Source organism: Astatotilapia calliptera, chromosome 5, assembly GCF_900246225.1.
Source record: "Astatotilapia calliptera chromosome 5, fAstCal1.2, whole genome shotgun sequence".
Lineage (NCBI taxonomy): Eukaryota > Metazoa > Chordata > Actinopteri > Cichliformes > Cichlidae > Astatotilapia > Astatotilapia calliptera.
In genome coordinates, this window is record NC_039306.1 from 3,277,396 (window position 1) to 3,292,206 (window position 14,811).

Consider the following 14,811-nt stretch of genomic DNA (forward strand, 5'->3'; position numbering starts at 1 on the left):
TGAAAACACCTCATAGGTGACGAATTATGAATTTAGGACCCGTTTTAAAGTCCTTTTATTGGTTTTTAAACCTCTAAATGGTCTGGCACCTGTTTATTTGTCTGACTTGTTGAAGCCCCACGTCCCCACTCGTTCCCTTCGGTCAGCTGAGCAGTTGCTGCTTTCGGCCCCAAAGTCACGGCTGAAACTTGGAGGAGACCGAACGTTCTCTGTTGCAGCGCCGAAGCTTTGGAATAACCTTCCTCTCCATGTTAGACAGGCTACATCAGTGCCAGTTTTAAGTCTTTATTAAAAACCTATTTTTATTCCCTGGCTTTTAACTCTGTGGGTAACTGACTTTTTTTATTTTTTTTATTGCTATTTCTGGTTTTATTACCATGTGCATATTAGTATTGTACAGCACTTTGGTCTACCAGGTGTGTTTTTAAAGTGCTATATAAATAAATGATGATGATGATGTTTTTGAAAACATTTGTCTCATTGCATGAGGATTCAGGTAAAAGAGTACAAAACCACAAATATATCTAATAACGTTAAATCAGTAACAATTTGCACAGTGACACTGCACCAGTGGCATAAACATGCAAAGTCCAGTTTAATGACTCTGATTAGCAGACATGCCTGTTAAGATTTTTTTTTTTAAACAGGAGAAAAAGAAAATATTGTCACCCAACATACCGTGTTTATAAAGGGAGAAACTCCACACCAGGAATGAAACCTTTTTTTAAAGCAGACTGTAAAACTGTCCTTTCAGGAAGTTGAAGTGAGAGTCTGTGGGGATCAACTCATTTTTGATGTGGCTCCAGTTTTTTGTTTTTTCTTCTGTGTTGAATTTTTTTCTTCATCCTGGAACTTTTTGTGCACCAGAAGTGGGCAAATATGCAAAATAATGATGCAACCAAACAGACTAAACAACCAATCACTGCATATAACATCATTTGGGATTATCCAATCTAACTCCAAACCTCTTGGCGAGGTGGAGGAAGCCGGCGTGCAAACACTGGCATCTATATAAATTCCTTGCACTCCCTACAATCTAATAGAGCATGTTGTTTGTGAGGGTAAGTACAATCTTTATTTAGTGTGTACTGTTACTGCATTACTGGACTGGAAATACTTTGCAGACTATAAATTACTGTGTTGTTGTTTGATATCCTTTTTTGCTGTTTTCCATATTTGTTATATAATTTTAACTTTTTCTGGGGTTTTAATTTTAGATTTTTAGATTACAAGTGTTGTCTTAGCAGTTTTATTGCAGCTAGAACTGAAGTGTAATGAATGCAGTTTCCTGTAGTAACTTGTTTGGTGGAGGTTTGATTTTAACAAAGAAAGTAAAGAACATGTGAGCAGTTGTGATTTGATAAAGTTTCAAGCTGTGTTTGAAACATCGAATGTCTTTCACAGATCAATGCGCTGTACTGTAACAGCTCTTTTACTCATGAATGTTTGAGCCTTTTCAATGCCACACAGTAACCTCCAACACCGTCTGTGTGTGTGTGTGTGTGTGCGTGCGTGCGTGCGTGCGTGCGTGCGTGCGTGTCATTTCAGACTGGGAGGATTTGTCGTGTCAGACATGAATTTGTCTTCAGTCAATTTCTCTTCCACTCCAACCTCGTATGAGGAGAATCCCCTCCTGACCAACTACATAGTAGCTGCAGCCCTCTGCATCACCATTAATTACATCAATGGCACCCTGATCCACACCTTCAGAAAATATCAGGTATAAACTCGTACATTGTTGTACAAATCATGAAAAATTGTGATTATTATTACTGCAGCACAGGGCAGATCTTAAATGCAAACCCTTTCTGACTTTGTTTTGTTCTGCTTAAAGAAACGGATGCAGAGTTTTACCTGTTTTGAGTTTAATCTAATGGCAAAGCTCGTTCTTCTTTTTGTTTAAAAGGATAAAGATCAGTATTTGCTGCCTGACTGCATATGTACAGTAGTATTTTGTATTATATATTTATGCGTTCATGTTTTTGGTGTGCTGGTTTTGCTCTGAATCTTAAGTGATACATGAAAAAAGAGTAGTTTATCACTCTCACTGTGATTCATTTTCAGATTTTTCTATGTAAAAAACGACATTAGGAAATATTGATACAGTGTGCTTCTCTGCAAATAGTGTATTTTTATGCATCAAGGCATGCCTTTAAATCTAGTCTTTTACTCCGTATTATTGAAATAAAATAAAAATCATCTGCTTCTGGAAAACATGGAAGCTTTCTTTAAAGGTGTAAAATTTCAGGAAAATGTGATTAAATCAATATTAAGTAGTTCGAATAGTTAAAAATCCTTATTGTAATACTTTGTGTCAGTTATTGCTAACCGTAGAGTCTGCTTTCAGTACCATGTAGTGAAAATCTTTTCTTGCCCATTTGCAGAAACATCAAATTGCTTTAAAAGGAATCCTGTTTCCCTCACATGTGTGGATTCACTGTTTTTACTCTACAGATCTTACATTCAAACCCTCGTTACATTCTCTTCATCCACCTGGTGATCAATGACATGATGTTGCTTTTCCTGTCAACTCTTCTCCTCATCATCAGTTACGCCCTGCGCATCTTCTTCGTGCCTTACTGCATCATCCTGCTGATCATTTCCATCATCGTCTCCCACAACTCCCCATTAAATCTGGCTGGCATGTCAATCGAGTGTTACATCGCCGTCTGCATGCCTCTCCGTCACGGGCAGATCTGTACAGTCAAGAAAACCTACATTCTGATTGGTTTGATCTGGGCTGCCAGTGCACTCTCTATCCTCCCTGACCTGTTCATCCTCCTGGCTACAGAGCCTCTGCAGTTCTTTCACTCTAAAGTGAGATGCATTAGAGATTTCGTGTTCAGAAGCACATACAGCCAGAACAAGAGGGACGCTTCACACATTGTTTGTCTTGTCGTGGTCTGGCTCACACTCATATACACCTACGCTAGGATTATATTTGCAGCCAAGGGACTAACCGGTGACATCAAAAAAGCCAGAAACACTATTCTTCTTCATGGTTTTCAGGTGCTTCTACTTATGCTGAATTATGTGAGGAACATTTTTGAACAGAGCTTGTTTTTTTTATTCCCAAACCGGGAAAGTCAAATACGATTTGCTTCCTTTGTCATTGTCCAGATCATACCACGGTTTATAAGTCCCATCGTTTATGGACTGCGAGACCAGACGTTCAGGAAATATGTGAGAAGGTACCTCGTTTGCCGTGAGAGAGGAATCGCCCACCCAGAAAACACCACTACTAAAAAGGCCTCACTTAATGTTACATCTGCAACAGTATAAAACTTTATTATTAACTTAATTTGTGTTTTTTATGCTGCAAATAAATAAATAAATACTATTGCTTGATTTTATAAAGCATATTTCTTTTTTCCGGGGGGGGGGGCTTATAATTATTCAATGAAAAGAAAATATCCACTGGGATTAGTCAAGAAATTATGAAACATTTTTATAAATTCCATGTTAATGTGCAATGAAAACACTAAAAGTAAAGCAGAAAATACTCACCACCAGCCTTCAATGATCAGAGGTTAGTTTGGGGTTTACTGTGCATCATGCTTTGGTAATAAATAATAAATAAAGTCCTCTTAGGTCAGAATATGCTTCATTTTCTTCTCTTCTTCTTGGCCTTTTTATCTTATAAATTAAGGATAATGAAAATTGCTGTGACTGATTCATATATTTTTAAGAAACTGTGACAAAGAGCATTCATGCTTCAGACTTGGCCTTTGTTGGGGGATTATACATGACTGGTCCCTTTACAGCAGGGGTGGGCAACTCCAGGCCTCGAGGGCCGTGTCCTGCAGGTTTTAGATCTCACACTGGGTCAACACACCTGAATCAAATGATTAGTTCATTACCAGGCCTCTGGAGAACTTCAAGAAATGTTGAAGAGGTAATTTAACCATTTAAATCAGCTGTGGTGGATCAAGGACACATCTAAAACCTGCAGGGACACCGGCCCTCATGGACTGGGATTGGGGACCCCTGGTATAGACCCTACAATACAGCAAAAACAGGGAAAACCCCAACAATCAGATGACCCCCTATGAGCAAGCAATCTGGCAACAGTGGGAAGGTAAATAGTGCATAAACACAGTGAATTAAAAAAAACTAAAGAAGATGAGTGGATGAGAAACTGAGTGCACTGTAAACAACGGTGCTGATTTGTGATTTGATACTAAGTGGTTTGACAAGGTTGTTCCCAAAATGAGTGCTGACTGTTCGCTACACAATCTCGGTGCTCGTTCACATTCTGGCTCGACTCGTCAGTTTATGGCATACAGGACAAGACATTCAGAAAGTACTTGAAAAGATACCAGCGTTATACACCAAAGCCTGACTCTGATAATTAACACCAAAACAACATCACTAGCTTTATTCTGTTTTAAAGACTGAGGTTCATCAGTCTTTCTTCATCTAATTATTGTTTTCTTCTGGATCCACCCAAACAGAAACAGCTTTAGGTGTAGCACATCTTCTTTTGAAATTTGTGTTTTTTGCCAGAAATATGTTTGTATGTTTCTAAACTGCCAATTACAGTAAACTAAAACCAACCAACCATTTCTGATCATCATTCATGTTCAAATGACGCTCATTTATGTCCTAACCAAATAAAGCCTTGCAGGCTCTTTATGTGCTTTGTTCTGAAGAGTGAAGGCAGATCAAATTTCTCCTACAGGTATGTCAAATGCACACTTATCCTGAGGTCGGGAAATGTTTTGATAGTAACACATTTTTAACACGTTTTGGTTTTTTATGCCACCAAAACATATTTATTGATGATAATAATAGAAATAATAATAATAATAATAATAATAATAATAATAATAATAATAATAATAATAATAATGATCTGAAATATAAAAAGGTTTTTATGTCCACACAAGACATCATGATAAAGAAAAACACCTTCACAGTTATCAAAAATCTCAATCTGAGAGCTTCAGGAGACTTGAAACAAAAGTTACTCAGCAACATGAAAACCAAACAAAAAGAGAGGCAACAAAGGAACCAGCAGCTCAGCTCGTAACTCGCACCTACTGTAATCAGTGGAACCTGTAAAAGTTTAGATAAAGCTAAATCAGCTGACATCCAGACCAAGGTACAAAATTATTTTCTCTTGTCTATTTTTTCCCCAAATCCCATAAGAACTGCAAGTTTTTTACTTTCACCTGAAAACCCACTGCATGTGGGGAAGAAACAAAACGAATAAGAATTTAAAAGAAAGTATAAGTTTAAGACATTAAGACCTAAAAAACACTCAATGATGAGCAAAACTGAAAACACCTCATAGGTGACGAATTATGAATTTAGGACCCGTTTTAAAGTCCTTTTATTGGTTTTTAAACCTCTAAATGGTCTGGCACCTGTTTATTTGTCTGACTTGTTGAAGCCCCACGTCCCCACTCGTTCCCTTCGGTCAGCTGAGCAGTTGCTGCTTTCAGTCCCAAAGTCACGGCTGAAACTTGGAGGAGACCGAACGTTCTCTGTTGCAGCGCCGAAGCTTTGGAATAACCTTCCTCTCCATGTTAGACAGGCTACATCAGTGCCAGTTTTAAGTCTTTATTAAAAACCTATTTTTATTCCCTGGCTTTTAACTCTGTGGGTAACTGACTTTTTTTTTTTATTGCTATTTCTGGTTTTATTACCATGTGCATATTAGTATTGTACAGCACTTTGGTCTACCAGGTGTGTTTTTAAAGTGCTATATAAATAAATGATGATGATGATGTTTTTGAAAACATTTGTCTCATGGCATGAGGATTCAGGTAAAAGAGTACAAAACCACAAATATATCTAATAACGTTAAATCAGTAACAATTTGCACAGTGACACTGCACCAGTGGCATAAACATGCAAAGTCCAGTTTAATGACTCTGATTAGCAGACATGCCTGTTAAGATTTTTTTTTTAAACAGGAGAAAAAGAAAATATTGTCACCCAACATACCGTGTTTATAAAGGGAGAAACTCCACACCAGGAATGAAACCTTTTTTTAAAGCAGACTGTAAAACTGTCCTTTCAGGAAGTTGAAGTGAGAGTCTGTGGGGATCAACTCATTTTTGATGTGGCTCCAGTTTTTTGTTTTTTCTTCTGTGTTGAATTTTTTTCTTCATCCTGGAACTTTTTGTGCACCAGAAGTGGGCAAATATGCAAAATAATGATGCAACCAAACAGACTAAACAACCAATCACTGCATATAACATCATTTGGGATTATCCAATCTAACTCCAAACCTCTTGGCGAGGTGGAGGAAGCCGGCGTGCAAACACTGGCATCTATATAAATTCCTTGCACTCCCTACAATCTAATAGAGCATGTTGTTTGTGAGGGTAAGTACAATCTTTATTTAGTGTGTACTGTTACTGCATTACTGGACTGGAAATACTTTGCAGACTATAAATTACTGTGTTGTTGTTTGATATCCTTTTTTGCTGTTTTCCATATTTGTTATATAATTTTAACTTTTTCTGGGGTTTTAATTTTAGATTTTTAGATTACAAGTGTTGTCTTAGCAGTTTTATTGCAGCTAGAACTGAAGTGTAATGAATGCAGTTTCCTGTAGTAACTTGTTTGGTGGAGGTTTGATTTTAACAAAGAAAGTAAAGAACATGTGAGCAGTTGTGATTTGATAAAGTTTCAAGCTGTGTTTGAAACATCGAATGTCTTTCACAGATCAATGCGCTGTACAGTAACAGCTCTTTTATTCATGAATGTTTGAGCCTTTTCAATGCCACACAGTAACCTCCAACACCATCTCTGTGTGTGTGTGTGTGTGTGTGTGTGTGTGTGTGTGTGTGTGTGTGTGTGCGTGCGTGCGTGCGTGCGTGCGTGCGTGCGTGCGTGCGTGCGTGTGTGTGTGTGTGTCATTTCAGACTGGGAGGATTTGTCGTGTCAGACATGAATTTGTCTTCAGTCAATTTCTCTTCCACTCTAACCTCGTATGAGGAGAATCCCCTCCTGACCAACTACATAGTAGCTGCAGCCCTCTGCATCACCATTAATTACATCAATGGCACCCTGATCCACACCTTCAGAAAATATCAGGTATAAACTCGTACATTGTTGTACAAATCATGAAAAAAGAGTAGTTTATCACTCTCACTGTGATTCATTTTCAGATTTTTCTATGTAAAAAACGACATTAGGAAATATTGATACAGTGTGCTTCTCTGCAAATAGTGTATTTTTATGCATCAAGGCATGCCTTTAAATCTAGTCTTTTACTCCGAATTATTGAAATAAAATAAAAATCATCTGCTTCTGGAAAACATGGAAGCTTTCTTTAAAGGTGTAAAATTTCAGGAAAATGTGATTAAATCAATATTAAGTAGTTCGAATAGTTAAAAATCCTTATTGTAATACTTTGTGTCAGTTATTGCTAACCGTAGAGTCTGCTTTCAGTACCATGTAGTGAAAATCTTTTCTTGCCCATTTGCAGAAACATCAAATTGCTTTAAAAGGAATCCTGTTTCCCTCACATGTGTGGATTCACTGTTTTTACTCTACAGATCTTACATTCAAACCCTCGTTACATTCTCTTCATCCACCTGGTGATCAATGACATGATGTGGCTTTTCCTGTCAACTCTTCTCCTCATCATCAGTTACGCCCTGCGCATCTTCTTCGTGCCTTACTGCATCATCCTGCTGATCATTTCCATCATCGTCACCCACAACTCCCCATTAAATCTGGCTGGCATGTCAATCGAGTGTTACATCGCCGTCTGCATGCCTCTCCGTCACGGGCAGATCTGTACAGTCAAGAAAACCTACATTCTGATTGGTTTGATCTGGGCTGCCAGTGCACTCTCTATCCTCCCTGACCTGTTCATCCTCCTGGCTACAGAGCCTCTGCAGTTCTTTCACTCTAAAGTGAGATGCGTTAGAGATTTCGTGTTCAGAAGCACATACAGCCTGAACAAGAGGGACGCTTCACACATTGTTTGTCTTGTCGTGGTCTGGCTCACACTCATATACACCTACGCTAGGATTATATTTGCAGCCAAGGGACTAACCGGTGACATCAAAAAAGCCAGAAACACTATTCTTCTTCATGGTTTTCAGGTGCTGCTACTTATGCTGAATTATGTGAGGCCCATTTTTGAACAGAGCTTGTTTTTTTTATTCCCAAACCGGGAAAGTCAAATACGATTTGCTTCCTTTGTCATTGTCCAGATCATACCACGGTTTATAAGTCCCATCGTTTATGGACTGCGAGACCAGACGTTCAGGAAATATGTGAGAAGGTACCTCGTTTGCCGTGAGAGAGGAATCACCCACCCAGAAAACACCACTACTAAAAAGGCCTCACTTAATGTTACATCTGTGTGACGCCCACAAGTGTATGGTCACTATTGTAATTTTTTTGTGAATTGTTTTTGATGTAAAAGACCTGATTTTATGGTGGTATTGCACTTTTCATTTAGAGTTTTGGACAATGTAATTGCGTGGCATTGCCACAAGGGAGAGATAGGGGTGAGTGCGATAGGCCGTTGCAACGCGTCTTGGCCTCAGACGAGGAAGAGCCTGCAGACCGAAAGCAACTGATGTCTCCTGTCTCTGCTTTTCTGTTAAAAAAAACAGTTTAAAAACAGACCCCATCGAAGGCCTGTAACATAATTTTGGTGGCCCGTACAGGGATCAGCATGCTACGAGGGTGACTGCTGATTCTTTAATCAATGAACCAGAGACAGCCATCACAGGGCAGGCGTGTTGGAACAGCAGACGTGCAACTGAGGCAGCAGAGGGACCTGTGTCGAGGAGGGGAACCCCTGCTGGAGAGGTGACGGGCTGCGTGGTTGAGCTGACTGCACTGTGAGGAGTTGCTAGCCAAAGGACACACAATGGAGGACAGTGAAAGAAAAGAACTGGCTTGGCAGATCAGAAAGAGTCTTAATGCACTGACAGCAGAGGAACTCTTCCAGATTGCTACAAACATCACACCAGTACCTGATGTGGACCCCGCAAGTGTACGACGTGGTGATGAGGAAAGTTGCTTTGATTATGTTTGTGCTTATCTGCGCTGTAAGACATTGCTTGACTTAGAGGATCAGGGGTTTTCACACCTACTGTTGTTGAAAGATGCTATTATTCATCTCATTGATAGTCGTACAGCTGAAGTATCTCACCTTGTAGTCTCAAAGGAAAATGTTGTTACTCTCACAACACTTAAGCACCCTGAACAGAGTGATGTACTTACCTCAGCTATATTGCCTCTTGAGTCTGCTAATCCACAAACAACAGAGTATGAAATGCTAAAGGCTAACTACGAGGCACTTGGTAAAAAGTTAGCAGATTTACAAGTGACATCCGCAACACAAGACACACCCACCCCCACTATTACACAGTCACTCCAGCCTCGAGCTGAGAATGTGACAAACAGCCTCTCCACCACAGGCATGCGACAATCTAAGCCTGATCACATGTTTTCCCTAACAGACCTGCCATTTTTGCAACGCAGGGAGTTTAAAGTATATGGTGGTCAGGTTGGGGACATTGCATCTGACATTAGCTACCATGGACTGTGTAAGCAGATTGAGGATGGGCTCAAGGTGAAGCACACAGAGGGAGAGATCATTCAAGGTGTGCTCCGTATTATCAAGCCTGGACAGTTTAAGGACATGTTGATCAGTAAAGATGACTTGACCCTCATTGAACTCAACAGCTTACTATGTTCACACCTGAGTGAGAAGGGTGGGAGTGAGTTATTTCAGGAATTGTTGAGCACTAAGCAACATGACCATGAAACTCCACAACAGTTCCTCTACAGGATGATTGGACTGAAGCAGAAAGTCATGTTTGCATCCAGGCAGGATAACATGGACGTTGCGTATGAGACACGTACGATCCAAAATGTGTTTCTACACACCATTCATCAAGGTCTTCTACCAAAATATAGTGATATTCGTAATGAACTCAAGCCACTACTATCAGACTACAGTGTGTCAGATGAAGCCTTGATAAGGCAAGTGAACAAAGTGTCAAGTGAAGAGAGTGAGCGACAGCGAAGGCTGGGATATTCCACTCGACAAAAGGTAACACATGCTCATACTGCTCAACTTGAACCGGCTAAAGACACTGAAATGACTGACTGTAAATCTAAGAGTAAGAATAAAGTCATAGAAGAGCTGGCTGCAAAGGTGGAAACCCTGACCAAAGTGGTGGAGTCTCTCACAGCCAGTCAGGCTCGTGAACCCACTGTCAGTGTGCACACCCAAAGCAGAAGCCCAGACAAACTGCAAAACAGTACGGCTGTCCCAAGTGTATTGAAAGCGGGGCTACTTCATGCACTCATTGTTTTATCTGTGGGGAGACAGGTCACAGGGCAGTGGGATGTCTCAAACGAAGCCAACACAGAAGCTCTAGTTGGCCTTCTGCTGATACACACACTCCCAGAACCAGTGGACAGCCAGACCCAAAATCACGAGGTATGTGCTCAGAAGAGTTTGCTCATGTCAGAAGTAGTTGGGCGACCCTTCCAACGAAAAATGCAGACACAGGGGCAAGTGAGAGAGTGGCACAGCTTGTTGGAAAGAAATGTAAAATCAAATGTTACATTCATAGCTTTGCAGTGGACTGTTTATTGGACACAGGTGCACAAGTGAGTCTCATTGATCGCCAGTGGGCAAAAACCTACCTCTCTGACCACAAACTCTGACACTGACAGAACTTATTGGAGATAAGGCTCTTAGTGTGCTTGGTGTTAATGGCCAGCCATTACCCTACGACGGCTGGGTGGGCGTGATGGTGAGTCTCCCAGAGAATAGTGACCCAAACTTGACTGTACAAGTCCCCTTTTTAGTAAGCAGTGTGCCCATGGACTGCCCCCTGATTGGTTTCAATGTAATTGAACAGCTGATACTGGGGCCAAATGCTAGTACAAACCTCATACCCACCATTGTGAGCCTCCTGCGCAGCGCAATGAACCTCCAGGATGACACAGCGATGGCACTGGTCAACTTCATCCAGACCAAGCTTACCAGTGATAACGTGGTCAGCCAGAGTGTCCTAAAAGTGGGCCTGTATGATGTAGTAATCCCAGCTGGTCAAGTTAAGTATGTTAAGTGTAAAGTCTCCTCTACAGTTGACAGGTCCAACCCCCTCGTGCTCTTTGAGCCAACTGAGAGCAACTCACAACTGCAACAGCTTGATGTTGGCAACAGCCTCCTCACAGTTTGTGATGCCAGAGTCCCATATGTCAAAGTACCTATTGCCAACCACACTAAGCACGATGTGACCCTCACCGGCTGATGTATCTCAAATACCCCAGCAGTGCGGTGAAGATCAAGCAACACAGGAATGGGATCCACCTGTTGATGTTAGCCACCTGACTGAAGACCAACAAACTGTTGCCAAGAAAATGTTAAGGGAAGAGTCAGGGGCTTTTGCACGTGATGAGAATGACATGGGGTGCATTCCCAGCTTGGAAATGACGATAACACTCAAAGACACAACCCCAATTCAGAAATCGTACACCTCAATTCCAAAACCCCTTTATAAGGAGGTTAAAGGGTATATTGAGGACCTCCTAGCAAGAAGATGGATTGTAAAGTCTAGATCTCCTTACTCTGCGCCAATAGTTTGTGTGCGGAAAAAGGATGGCTCCCTAAGGCTCTGTATAGACTATCGTCTCCTAAACCAGCGCACAGTACCTGATCGCCACCCATTACCAAGAATCCAGGACCTCATTGACACCTTGGGAGGGTACAACTGGTTCTCCATTTTGGACCAGGGAAAAGCCTATCACCAGGGCTTTATAGCAGAAGGATCCCGCCATCTGACTGCATTCATCACCCCCTGGGGCCTTTATGAATGGGTGCGAATTCCCTTCGGTCTTACCAACACACCTGCTGCATTCCAACGCAGTATGGAAGAAATGCTGGCTCCCCTTCGGGATGAGTGCTGCATCCCATACTTGGATGACATCTTGTGCTACGCCAAGACTTTTGAGGAACATGTGGAAGGGCTGAGGAAAGTCTTGAGAGCCCTGCAGAACTACGGAGTCAAACTCCGGCCGACAAAATGTGACCTATTTAAAAGAGAAGTGAGGTATGAAGGGGGCTTAGTGTCAGCTGAAGGAGTACGCATTGATCCAAAAGATCTCGAGGCAGTGTACGCCCTGAAAAAGGAGACACCTGCCACAGTGGAAGATGTGAGGAGGATCGCTGGGTTCCTGAGTTACTATCGCTCGTATATCCAGGATTTCTCGAGAATAGCAAAACCCATCTATGAGCTTTTGCAACCCAAGAAAACCAAAGAGGAGCATCTTCTGGGGAAGGTTATAGGACAGAAGGGGAAAGGTGCACAGTTACCACCCAAAACACCAGTTGAGTGAGCAGAGAAGCACCAGGGTGCCCTGTGTAAGTTGATGGATATGTTGGTAAACCCCCCTGTACTTGCCTACCCGGATTTTGAGCTTCCCTTCGTCCTTCATACAGACGCATCTGATAAAGAACTTGGGGCCGTTCTCTACCAACATCAGAGTGGGAAGCTAAGAGTGATTGGATACGGCTCCCGAACACTGACACCGGCTGAAAAGAATTACAGACTCCACTCGGGTAAGCTTGAGTTTCTCACCCTCAAGTGGGCTGTCTGCGAGAAGTTCAGGGATTACTTGTTCTATGCCCTGTATTTTACCATCTACACAGACAACAATCCCATAACTTATGTCATGAGTACCGCCAAGTTGAATGCGGTTGGGTTCAGATGGGTGGGAGAGCTATCAGATTTCAGGTTTGATATAAGGTACAGACCTGGCAAAGTAAATGTTGACGCAGACACCCTGCCGAGGAGTCCCCTTGACATTGACAGATACGTCACTGGATGTACAAAAGAGTTCTCCAAAGAAGCTGTTGCCGCTACTTGGGAGGGATGTGGAGCAGGCAAGCATGGAGATGTTGCATGGATCGCTGCTCTGGCTCTAGCACAAGGTGACCAGCTTGAACCAGTAATCCAAGAAATGGTCACGCCCATCAATTTGGATGAACTACAAAGGGCTCAAAGAGCAGACCCTGCGATAGGTGAGATCATGAAAATGAAAGACGCAGATCAAAAGCTGACAGATGACATGAGACGGAATGTGAGCGGTCCGGCAAGGAAAATGATGCATGAGTGGACAAAGCTGAGCTTAGAAGACGGAGTTCTGTACCGTAAGACTGCAGAAAAGCGCCAACTAGTCTTACCAGCTAGCTTCAAATCCCTGGTCCTGAAACATCTGCATGATGACATGGGGCATGTCGGGGTAGAAAGAGTTCTCAGCCTGGCGAGGCAACGGTTCTACTGGCCATACATGAGGCGAGACATCGAAGCCTAAGTCACCCGGCAGTGTCCGTGCATCAAACAGAAGAAACCGGTGACACATGTCCGAGCTCCCATGTCCAGCATTACCACGAGCTCACCAATGGAATTGGTTTCAGTTGATTACCTCCACTTAGAGCCAAGCAGGGGCGGATATCAGTATATCCTAGTTGTGGTAGACCACTTTACTAGGTATGCCCAGGCCTATCCAACCCGCAAAAAGAGTGGTAAAAACTGCAGCTGAAAGGATTTTCAGTGATTATATCCCCAGATTTGGCTACCCTTTAAGGCTGCACCATGATCAGGGGCGGGAGTTCGAGAACGAGCTTTTCCGGACTCTACAACAGTTGAGCAATGTGGGGCACTCTCGAACAACTCCGTACCACCCTCAGGGCAACCCAGCTGAACGCTTTAATTGTACCATCTTGCAGATGCTGAGGACCCTGGGTGAAGAAAAAAAAGAAAGATGGAGAGAGTATCTCCCACAGATGGTTCATGCGTACAATTGCACGCGCCATGAAACAACGGGTTACTCACCATTCTTTCTGCTTTTTGGTCGACATCCACGAATGCCAGTAGACCTCCTGTTCAAGTTGGTTACTGATGGAGAGCCACAAACTGCAAGAGGTTATGCTGAGAAATGGAAAGAAGAGTGAGTGAGTGAGTGAGTGAGTGATTCGTTCGCTCGCTCAATGATTCAGCACAGAAGGGAGGGGGTGAGTGAGTGATTCGTTCGCTCGCTCTATGATTCAGCAAAGGAGGGAGGGGGTGAGCGAGTCCTGAGTGATTCGCTTACGCTTACGATTCAGCACAGGAGGGAGGGGGTGAGTAGCTCAAATGTGTTGTTAGCATGTTAGCAGCGCGATGCTACTCTGAACCGAGGAGCTATTTTCTTGATGTGAGCTTCTACTCAGGGTTTTTTCTTCCAGTTCAGAGCAGAAATCCTTTTGTTACGAAACTGGCTGTTGTTTTTTCCCCCCACAATTTTAATTATAAGCTAGATATATTTCTACTAATGGAATTAGTTTGCTAACAGCAACAGGGATGAGTCAGTGAGTCAGTTGGGCTTGTGAATCATGATTCACGAGTCAGTAAAGTGATTCTCGAGTATTGAACGATTTGTTCACGAATCGAACATCACTACCTGTCTCTGCTTTTCTGTTAAAAAAACAGGTTAGTGGTTCAAGTTTGCTCACTGCAATGTACATATAAAGGCAAGAAACCTTTTTCTGTCTTAGTTTAAAGACCGCGAATATTGTGAGAGAGTGTGTTTTCACCGATTGAGAGAAAGCTAACTATACCGCCATTTGTAATGGAAGCCGCCATTTCACTCTTAGTCTAAATAGGCAGCTGGTCTTATTACCTGTTTTATTTTGTGACAAACGCAGCTCTTAAGACGCTTCTTTTATCCTGACATTATTGGAAGTTACAGTTGAATAGGACCTACCCAGTTCTTATGTGTCAAATGTAAATAATCTGATGTATACTGTTTGTGGATGATTGTGAACTG

The 14,811-nt window shown here is 42.1% G+C and overlaps 2 protein-coding genes across 2 annotated transcripts; both read left to right on the plus strand.

The window, feature by feature from the left end:
* Positions 1 to 1,573: 1,573 nt before the first annotated feature.
* Positions 1,574 to 3,282, plus strand: LOC113021764 (odorant receptor 131-2-like). Its single transcript, XM_026166478.1, has 2 exons — positions 1,574 to 1,720; positions 2,455 to 3,282. Exons 1-2 carry the CDS (start codon positions 1,574 to 1,576, stop codon positions 3,280 to 3,282), a joined length of 975 nt encoding a protein of 324 aa, XP_026022263.1.
* Positions 3,283 to 6,903: 3,621 nt separating this feature from the next.
* Positions 6,904 to 8,336, plus strand: LOC113021765 (odorant receptor 131-2-like). Its single transcript, XM_026166479.1, has 2 exons — positions 6,904 to 7,050; positions 7,515 to 8,336. The coding sequence occupies exons 1-2, from the start codon at positions 6,904 to 6,906 to the stop codon at positions 8,334 to 8,336; spliced, it is 969 nt and encodes a 322-aa protein (XP_026022264.1).
* Positions 8,337 to 14,811: the final 6,475 nt, after the last annotated feature.